General features: G+C 42.1%; 1 protein-coding gene across 4 annotated transcripts in view; it reads left to right on the top strand.

The window, feature by feature from the left end:
* PAQR6 (progestin and adipoQ receptor family member 6) overlaps positions 1-10,569 on the top strand; it is a 233,022-nt gene extending 222,453 nt beyond the window's left edge. For all 4 annotated transcript variants that reach the window (XM_069218005.1, XM_069218002.1, XM_069218003.1 and 1 more), the window contains one exon: positions 511-10,569. In XM_069218005.1, coding sequence (XP_069074106.1) covers positions 511-779 — 269 coding nt within the window. In that variant the 3' untranslated portion in view covers positions 780-10,569. The remainder of the gene's footprint in view (positions 1-510) is intronic.
* The last annotated feature ends 409 nt before the right edge of the window (positions 10,570-10,978 follow it).

Below are 10,978 nucleotides of genomic sequence, written 5' to 3' on the forward strand. Positions count from 1 at the left end.
ACAATCTAAGATGGAGTCGACGCCCATGCGCAATGGAACCGAAGTGGGAGGAGTCCCTCGGTCTCGTGACTCGAAAAGACTTCTTCGAAGAAAAACAACTTGTAACACTCCGAGCCCAACACCAGACTGCGGACTGTGCACAGCATGTGAATCTGCAGCGACTAATGCCACGAACAGATGTACACTGGGTAAGTGACATTTTCCATACAGCATTACAATCTATGAACAGATGGTTTCAGGGTAGTATTTTCCTTATTCAGATATTGAAAGGAGGATATTTGAACAGATACTTTTACATAATCTAGCTGTCCTAGACTGATATATTAGCCATAATTTGAGTACCATGTTTTGTTACGAGAATGCATTTCCAATTTTTTTAAAAAATTGATGTTCTATAGCTATTATAATAACCTTCATATATTTGAATGTTCAAAATGCATTCTCTACTGGTGATAAAAAAAAAATGCATCTACTTGCCAAAGTCAGTTTATTTGTATTTTTTTGCTCCAGGACACAGCCACCAACTGTTCCACATTTGTGCTGTGGTCGGCACACACTTCCAAATGGAGGCTGTCCTGGCAGACATGAATCTGCGGCAGCCCTGGCTGACGGCCAACACACCGCTGCCCACTACCTTTGGCACCTTGGGGATCATGATTATTGCTGTATTGGGGAACCTTCTCCTAATTGGTGGGTTCACCACCTTCCTCCAATCCTTCACAACAGACTTAATGCTGCAGAGCAACATCCACGAGGGAACCAAAGAAAAGGAACACTGACAGACACCCACCCAGATACGTCTGGGAAGCAATAGACTGTGGCCTTATATTCACCTTTGAACATTGAATATGACTCCAGGTAAAAACATCTCTTTCGCCGTCAGGGAACTTGGTAGCATTTCTCAAACCAGCCTTATGGAACTCACCCTCAACTACCTCAGTATACATCTGTTTCCTATGCACTCTACTGTCGCAAGGAGGCTGATTGGGAACCCTTCTTCAAGTCAATGAATGGGATAGAGAGGGCGAGAGCCACTTTGGATATGGAGAATAGGTTTGTGATGCTACAGCTGCATTTGTTCTCCACAAATAAAAACACTCACAGAGAATAAAACGTAGGATCCTTGCTATTGTCTGGAGGAATATGATGACATAGTATGAAGAAGTTCTCTGGTATCCCAGCACATGGGTGGGACTATTCAGTGCTTATGACAATCAATGGAGATCCCCTGAGGGTGGGGGGGAAATAATTATATATATATTCGTCAGGAACATGGCTCTCTGGAAGGCAGATGATGCAGATATCATTTTTATTTATATATATTTTTTTCTCTCAGGGGATCGCCATTGATTGTCATAAGCACTGAATAGTCCCGCCCACGTGCTGTTATGCCAGAGCACTTTTTCATAATATGTCTTCTTAGAGTGTAGATGGTCGCCTTTCTTCATGAAGGCCTGTAAAGACACTTAAGAACATTGTGTGGCCTATAAGGAAGGCTATACTTGCCAATATTTCAGATTGCACAAAAAAATGGATGAGAAAACCCTTGTATATCTATATTTAAAGCCATTTTTTTTGTAGCTTTCTTAAATCTCTTTCACAGACCTTTTTTGTAAACTTTGACAGATGAAGGCTAGGAGACCAATGTAGCCCTGTAGGCTGCTATTATGTGGGTGTAAAACAGTGTCTGTGGCTTTAAGGACCCAGAGACCACCAGTAGCCCATCATGCACAGCAGGTGGCAGTTGCTTCAGTTCTTTTTTCCGGCCTCTGGTGACAGGATCTTGGAACACTGAGCTTGGCCTTTTTTGCTTTTTCTCACCAAAAGGCTCTCCTTGATTTTTGTGACAACTGTTTCATTTCATGGTTTTCAGTGGTTCCTTTCATTGTTCATCTTTTTCTAACAGGACATTTTGGTATTTAGTCAAATAAAATGGCAAGGCACCATTCCAGCTTGTTCTCCGTCAAGGACTGGGTTGACGTTGAGGTGGAGAAGAGGATAGTCGTCAAGACAGGTTAGGTTGACGTCAGAGGTAACCACACAGTGGAGGCACAGAAGGAGTTTGACATCAAGGAGTGTGTCAATGTCGAACATTGAGAAGGGTCGAAGTTGTGGCATGGTGGAAAGTCAAAGTTGGAGTGTCTCAATATGAAGACATCTAGGCATGCAGAAAAACGCTCATTCCATCATCCCCAGACTCCGGATATTCGCGGGTGTACTCTCTGTCTTCCCCAATAGTGCAGTCAGACTCTCCTACTCATCTGTCTCCATTTCCTCCTCCTCCTCCTCCTCCTTCTTCTTCTCTGGTACTTCTTCTACCAGCACCAAATCTTTAACCACATCCTGTGGAAAACCCTCCTCTGAGGCCTCAAATTTCCCTCTGAAGATCACATTCCAGATCTCGCCATCAAAGGCACTGCTCTAGATATTGCCACAGGTCCCAGTCCTCTTCATCTAGACCATCCTCCAGATGCTCTTATAGTCATCATGCATTGAGCTAGGTTCATATCACATACAAGGTCAAGACCGCATTCGACCTACTATTCCACTTCTTCTTCTAGCGCAGGTAGATACTCCCCAGTACTCTTGGATTCTCCCCAACCACTGGTTTCCCCAGTGGATGATGTCACCACCTTTTAGTGGGCCCTGGTGAGAGGTGCTTCAAAAGTAAGTATTCCGATGTTGGCTGCTGTACCCTCCACATCAGTCCTCTTCAAGACGCTTCACTCAGATCTGTGTCCAGGTCTCTTCTACCTTTGGTTCTGGGCCTATTGGAACCAGCAATGGGCTTGTTCCTTACTTCAGCCTTAGCCAACCCTGCTCCATCAAAGCTGCAAAAGAAATAGGACCCACTGTTTCTCCACTCCGACCGACCTCCAGAATCTGTGGTCATCCTGACAGCAAAAAAAAACACCATCCTACAACTCCTTCGTCGACTGAACCACCAGACAAGGAAAGTAAAAAACTGGATTCAGTCGGGGCAAAGTCTGTGGCACAATTGCCACGTCCATGAAAGCAGCTGGTGCATCATCTCTTCTGAGAAGGTACGAAAGGGCCTTGTGGGAATCTTTGCAGAAAATTTCCAACAACTTTCCTAGAGACAAGAGGGAAGACTTCCTCAAAGTGGTCAACCAAGGGATGATGGTCTCTATCCAGATCCATGGCTCTGTCTCATGACCCTACAACATGAATCCTAACAAAGGACCCTTAATCTTCCATTCTCAGGATCCACACTATACAGCAGTCATATGGATGACGAGATGGCCCAGATGAAGTTGGAAATGGAGACCCTAAAGGCAGTATGCCTCGAAAAACAGAAGGAACATCAAAGGCCTTACAGCCTTACCACTGGCATTTTGTCCCACAGAGAGTTCAAACCCCTCACTGGTACCAAGGTCTCCAGCAAACCCAACAGAGATCTTAACAACAACATTGACAACCCAGAGGGAGAGCCACTCAGCAGCATGCACAGGGGAGGAAAGCCTACGACAGGCTCTAAGTGATGAATATCTATATCCCCCTCTTCCATTACCCACTCAGGTAGGGGGAGGTGTTTCTGACAGAGTAGCAATCCATCACAAAAGACTCCTGTGTAATAAATATTGTGTGGAATGGATAGTGTCTCAGGCTCATTAGTCCTTCTCCTAATATTCCACCAAATCCATCCAATCCGCATCTACAGATGCCGCGTTCGGAAGTAAACATCCTTCTGCAGAAACATGCGGTGGAGACTTCCTCCCAAACAACGGGGAACAGGGATTTAGTCCTGTTATTTTTCTGGTAAAATAGTAAAGTCCCGGAAACTAGTTCAGACCTATTCTCAATTTGAAAATGGCCAGCAAGTGGATTTCCTGGAAAACAAAAAAAAATTGAATGCCGGCACTGCATCAGATCTATCCCCAGTTACACCAGGGAGACTGGCTTTGTTCAATAGACCTCCGAAATGCGTACTTTCATATGCCCATAGGCAGGCAATATCGCAAATCCTTAAGGTTCATCTTTAATAATGATCATCACCAGTACAAAGCGCTTGCGTTTGGCCTGAAAATCAGCCCCCACAACTTTCTTGAAGTGTATGACAGTGGTAGCTGCACATTTCTGCACATTTCTGAAAACTCCTACCTCTACCTGTAACTGGACGACTGGCTCATCAAGGCGTCAACACCACAAGTAGCCCAACTACATTACCAGTTGACCAGCAATCTCCTCCAGCGATTTGGGCTGCATATCAGTCATGTGAAATCGAACTGTACTCAAGTTTAAAGACTGCATTGCTTGGGGGCCTCCATCAACACCATCCAAGCAACTGTGTGTCTTTTGGAGGAGAAACTACCATCAATCAGCATGAAGTGTGTGTCTCATGAAAGGCTCTCACCCTACAGTGAGAACAGTGTCCTCTCTTCTCAGCTGAATGGCTTTGTGTATCTTTCTGACTGAACGCCCATATCTAAATGCATTCTCTCCAGGAATGTCTTAAAGATCAGTGGTACAAACTTATGGGCAATTGGGAGGAGACAATTAGACTGTTCCCCAGTGGAAAGCAGTCGCTCAAATGTTGGTGCGCTCCAACAAATCTGCTTCAAGGGATGCCTTTGCATCAGGATGTTCCTTCCGGGACCATAGTAACAGACATCTTGTTGCTTGGATGGGGAGCACACATAGATCACCTACAAATCTAAGGAACATTGTCTCAGAGAGATGACCTATTACATCAATCTCTTTGAGGTGCGAGCAATCCACCTTATGTTGAAGGTAATCCCTGCTTGTTCAGACAGACAATGCCACAACTATCTATTACCTCAACAAGTAGGGGAGAACAAGGTCCAGACCTTTATATCATGAGGCTCAGACAGTTTGAAAGTGGCTAATAACCATAGACTTTCAGATCACTGCGACTCATCTTCCAGGTTTCCAAATTGTTCAAGTAGACTCCCTAAGCAGAGTCCTACAAGAAAAACGCAAATGGGTCATTCACCACGACATCGTGCAAAACATCTTCAGAATGTGGGGCTCTCCGAACATCGACTTATTCTCCACCACAGAATAAAAATATGCCCCTGCTCCACATCAAGGTAGTTACAACCTGGAACACTGGGGAATGCCCTTTTGATCGACTGCTCCGGCAAACTTCTTTACGCCTTTCCTTTGATTTCCCCCCCCCTGATCCCATCAGTTCTCATCAAACTGTCTTACTTGAGAGCCAGAAGGATCTTGATTATCCTGGAGAGGACACCTCAGTGGTGGTTCACGGACCTTCTTCACCGGTCAGTATCCACATCTCAAGCTGCAATGCAGACCGGATCGTCTCACGAAATTTGGAGGCCAGGTGGTTCACCCCAATCTCTTCTCCTTGAGTTTGGCAGCATGGCTCCTTAGCTATTTCAGTATGGACACCTGAACATTTCACAAAAATACATAAACATTCTCATGGAGGCGAAACGACCATTAGCTCGTTCAGCCTATTCATTTGAATGGAAGAGATTTTGCATTTGGTGTTCTACCAAGAACGTGGACCTAACCACCTGCCAAGATGTCATTCTTTCATAATTATTTCATTTGGCCAAATCTAGCCTACAATTATCTTCCATAAAAGTTAATTTGATATGTTGTACTGCCCACAGAAAATGTCCTTCACAAACCTCCTTTTTCAATATTCCCCTTATCAAAGATGCTTTTAGAATGGTTGAAAAAGGTTTTCCCTCCAATTTGGTGGTGTTCTTCCTTCCTGTAAGCTCAATATGGATCTCTCACACTTCATGCAGGACACTTTTGAGCCAATTCACCAATCGTCCTTGCAACAGCTTTCATAAAAATCTGTTTTCCTTGTTGCGGTAACATCAGCACATAGAGCCAGCGAAATCCAGGCTTTGTGTTCTCAAGAACCTTACACTTTTTTCACTGGGTAAGGTAGTAATGAGGACTCGCCCAAAATTCCTTCCAAAAGTCATTTTGGATTTTCATGTCAATCAGACAATTTCCTTATCTACTTTCTTTCAGCATCCTTCAAGACCTGCTGACAAGATTCTCCATTCCTTAGACATTAGGCAAGTCTTAAAGTTTTATCTGGACAAAACAATAGATATACGTAAGTTGAACCAATTATTTGTAAACTGTGACCAGGTCCGTACACAGTATCTTGCATTCTATTATGCTACAGGAAAGCTAATAATGTTTTGTCCAGTAGACCTAAAGCTCCCTTTACTAGGGGGAAAGCAGCTACTGCCAGTCTGATGCGAAATGTCCTTGTAGATGAAATCTGTAAAGCAGCTACATGGAGGTCTGTTCACACGTTTACCAAACAGTATAGTTTGGATTCAGATGCTGGAACAGATGCTCAAGTGAGACAGGACTCCCTGAGAAATGTATTTGCTTGATTTGGTTGTTTGGTCGTTCCTCTGTCTTTTCCACTGCTCTTCGTGGGGATAAGCTTGCTACTCTATTCAGTGCTTATGATAATCAGTGGAGATCCCCTATAATAGAGGAAATGGTTTCTTACCTGTAATCCCAGTTCCCTTTCAGCGGATCCCCCATTAAAGTAATTAAGTAACCCTCCTGCCACCCAGGTGTAGAGGACAGAGGGGATAATAGAACCGATCTGGTACTACCAAATTTGGTCAAAAAGAACTGAAGTAACTACCACTTGCTTCGCATGATGTGATACTTGTGGCCTCTAGGCTCTTAAAGGCACAGACACTGTTTTACACTCAAATAATGGCAGCCTGTCGGCCTACACTGTCCTCCTATCCTTCATCTTTCTACTTTGACAAAAAAAAAAGGTTTGTGAAAGAGATTTAAGCAAACAACTTTTTTTTTGTTGCTTTAATTGTACATATACATGGGTTTCCTCAATGTTTTGTGAGTACAATCTGAAGAATTTGCTTTTATAGCCTTCCCTATGGGCTGCACAACATTCTTGTCTTCAGTGTCTCTACAGGCCTTCCTAAAGAGAGAGCGAGAGAGAGGTGTCTATGAAAGTGTGTATGTGTACAGACACATATAGAGATAGAATAGATAGCTGCAGTGGCACAAGTGTATGCCTTTTACTGGAAAAAATATTGTGGGATTATTTTTTCTTCATTTTGTATTTGGCAGCCTCTCTCTTCACTGTCTTAGTTCAAGAGAGTCTATTTATCAGAGATTTTCTGTTGTGAATGGCCTACGTGGTTTAGCTGCTCACCTTCAAAAGCAGCGTCTGTTGTCTTTATGGGCAAGCAAGATTCAATGGGCATATGTTACCTTCCCAAATAGCCTATGGCAATGACCATAGAGAATGCAGTGATTATAGCACATGATAAAATCAATAACCCTGGTTTGGGATTTTTGCTCGTAGAATAATAATTGCCTATTTCAGGTTCTTCCCTTCCAATTGGGGCGTAACATGGATTTTGATGTTTTCCAAACTAAAATCTGCATTTTCTTATATTTACTGGACCTGTACCTTTTAATTTTGACAAGTTTTACCTACTGAAATGTAATGGTGATTGCAAACATTACCTTGTGTGATACAATACACCCAATTTTTTATTACAACCTCTGCAAAAAGCGGGGCTAGCGAAGGGTTTCGAATATTCAAACCCCTGCAAATCAGTGGCTTTGCGTAAGTAATTTACATTTCTAAAGCTTTATGCTTCCTGTGGAGCTAGCACTGTTTCTATAGATAGTTACCACTTAGTTCAAGCAGGTATGTTTTATATCCAGACACAGAATCAATGCTGAGGAATTTTCAGCAACTGATTTGCAGATGGTATTCGGTGGTATTAATTTTGCACCTGAACTTTATGGTCTCCTGCCCAAGCTAACTCTCTCTTTTGTGACTTGTACCCCTTTTTCCTGTAATTTGCCAAATTGGGTGGCTTCTTTTTGGCTGATTTTGTGTCTATTGCAGGTGTGAAGATGTTCAATAACTCCAAATTCTTTGTCATTTAACTAGAGTGTAATAGATAGGGAATGGAGGAGAACCGTAGGAATAACCAGAAACACTTTTACAGGCTGCATGTCAGTTCAGTCTGTGATGGAGGGCCCAGTAATACCTATTTCTGTATCTTGTTTCACTAATCGTTTACAAAGGCTAAAGGTTTTTATGGACTCTGGAGAAAGGGATTCTTGTTGTTTTTCATGAGGAATCAAGGGGAAGTTGGGCTTAAATCATTGTGAGGACCACCTACTAATGATATTGCAGCAGAATGTATATGGTTGTCGGAGTGGTGCAAGTCTAATGTATTGGTGGTGTCCAGTGACCTTCCAGTTCCTTTCTCTAAACATTTGCAAGCCCAGTGAACACAGTATTTGAAGAGCTGTTTCTGGATTGTTTATAGGGGAAATGGATGCTTTATGGAGTGTAAGTCTTCATTTTTAATGCACTAAAACACATTGGATATTGCCTGGGTCAGTGTACTAAGCTCGTTCTGTAACGTTAGCATGTCAAAGAGGCCTTTGAAAATGTTGTAGAATCTTAAATGTTTTTCAACTTGGTTGAGCACTGAAGCGAAGGAAAGGGTCAGCCACTCTTTATCTTATTCCTGCTTCAGCCATTCATCTAACACTGCCATTATGAAAATAGTATCTGCCAAGTAATATGCCTTAACTAGTCCTAGTTGAATTGATGAGTACTTAACATACAGAATGTATCAGTTTGCTCTAACTGTACACTTTTTGTATTTCTCTAAGTATGCTTTGCCTAATCTGTATACGAAGTTATCCTAGGTAGTAATGGAAAATATGTCTATGACTAAGCTCCAATTGATTCTTCTACGGTCAATGAAAATGCGAATCTCTCATTGTTCACGGTTTCGAGGGGCAACGTCCACAGCCTGCAAAATATAATTTAGTTTTTTTTAGCACATACATTCAGATTGCAAATCTGTAGAACAGTAATCTGAAGTCGCATTAATGTACCAAAGCTGTTTGGGTTACCAATTTAGCCCATTAAAAAAAAGTGTTCCACAGTTGCTTTTGGAAACATAATAAATTGTGATTTATTCCTTCTCCACATTCGATGCAACCCTTAAAATAATGATGCACCAAGTTGTTTAGGCTTTCGACTGATCAAAAAAGAATTATCCTGTTTCTTATGAACATTTTTTACGCATTGCTTTTGTGAGCATTAGTTTGTATTTGGGATGGGTATGCTATGGTATGTCCCCTGAGTGGAGCTTTTATGATGGGCATTTGTAAAAGGGCGCTAGTGAGGTTTTGTAGGCAGAGGTGAAAATGTGTGCCTGAAGTTGAAAACAGCAATAAGTGTTAGTGCTCCAAGCACTGTTACCTGAAATTCCTGAAGTGAATGATGATGCAGAAGTCTTCCAGCCTATCCTTTTAAGGTTTGGCATGTCATTGTGCTTGGGCCTTTTGATGGTGAACATGTTGTGAGATATATGCTTTGGATCAGCCTCCTTTAGCCATTTACTTTTACCCAGGAACCTATAGTCAATGGTAGTCACATCCCGAATCACTCCACAGGAGTATTTTAGTCTCACCTTCTCTCTGTTGGCTGTTTGATGAAATATATCCTTTGCCTCGTTTTATGTCTCAGAAGTGTAGTCTGGCATCACACATTTAATTCTTTATCATTGCTACATTGATATACACCAAACAATCTTTTTATAATGGTTTTGCTCAGTAGTAGGCATTTTTTTACTGCGTTGTCAGTACTTGTGGTTAAGCGTCTATCCTACAATCTTTTTCAGTGCCTATGTGTATTCTTGTTAAACTGCCTTATTTGCTTTGTGATATTTACATATCTTTCAGTTGTGTGCATTGACTGCTAAACAGTTGCTTTAGTTTACAGGTGCCCTCGCAGCCTAAGGATGTGTGTGCTTTCTTTCCTATGAGCATCTGTCTATCCTGGTTGTGTGTTAAAACTCCAGGTTACTGGACACCAAGATGGTGGAATCACAGTACAGTGAATAGGTATTGGTTGAGAGGATTATGGGAATGTTGAGGTTCAAGAATAGTGGTCTAATTACTGAGCTGATGAGTGAGAACGAGAATGTTCAGTGAGTCCTGCAGAGAGGAAAATAGAAAGTGTTTATGAAGAAGGTGTTCGGCTATGTGTGAGATGTAAGAGGGACAGAAGTAGAAAAACTGTTGGGAAGGGGAATGTGCAGAAAAGACAAGTGGGTGTTTGTGAAAGGCCAGCCTGGCCAGGGAGCAGCCGATCACGTTTTAGGATTGAATCGGCCATTCTACAGCACCAGTTTGTCAACAAGTCTTTGCAGTAGACTGGACGGCTTAGCTCGAGTGCAGTTTGTGCGGCATGTAGCGTAAGAAGGCTCACAGTTGTATAGTGCTTTGTGAGACACATCATGGCAAGAGAGCAGGATACAATAGCTGGTTGTTTTGGATTGGGCTTTGTCCACTCCAACTTATTTAATGCATGATACTGGGAACCTTGTTTTTTATGGGCTTTATATCCGCTGCCCTTCAGCCGGAAACACCAGAAACAAATGCGAGGAAATGCCAAAGCTGCTCCAGTATGTGGTGAAATAAACTACCTCGATTTGAAGAATTGAATGTTGATTTTGTTTTATAATGACTATCCCTTGTAATAAACTGATGACCGAGAATTTAGTCTGTCTGTGTCTCTTTTGTGAACTTGTGTATTACAGTTTATTATGGTTAACTTTGTGTCTCTAAGGCATACCCAGGCCAGATAACGCATAATGTTGCATGCAATGTAAATGACGGTTTTAGATTTCTCAGCTGCACAGCTAGTAGCGTAAAAGGGCACATGAAGCTCCTAACTGTTTTTTGGAGATTTTCGTTCCCTTACTGTGTTTTGCAAAACAGTTTCAGAACCGTTTACATTACTTAATGTACACTTCGAGTTAGGCAAAATGTCCTGATGAAACAAATCTATTTTTTATCATCAATGGCCTCAACTTTGTTTCTTCTTAAGGGCAGTGAAAATATCTGTATCAATCAGTACACCTTTTATGCTGCCATTTATAATGCCGTCACTGCTTAGACCCTGATCTAA

The sequence above is a fragment of the Pleurodeles waltl genome, chromosome 12 (assembly GCF_031143425.1).
Source record: "Pleurodeles waltl isolate 20211129_DDA chromosome 12, aPleWal1.hap1.20221129, whole genome shotgun sequence".
Lineage (NCBI taxonomy): Eukaryota > Metazoa > Chordata > Amphibia > Caudata > Salamandridae > Pleurodeles > Pleurodeles waltl.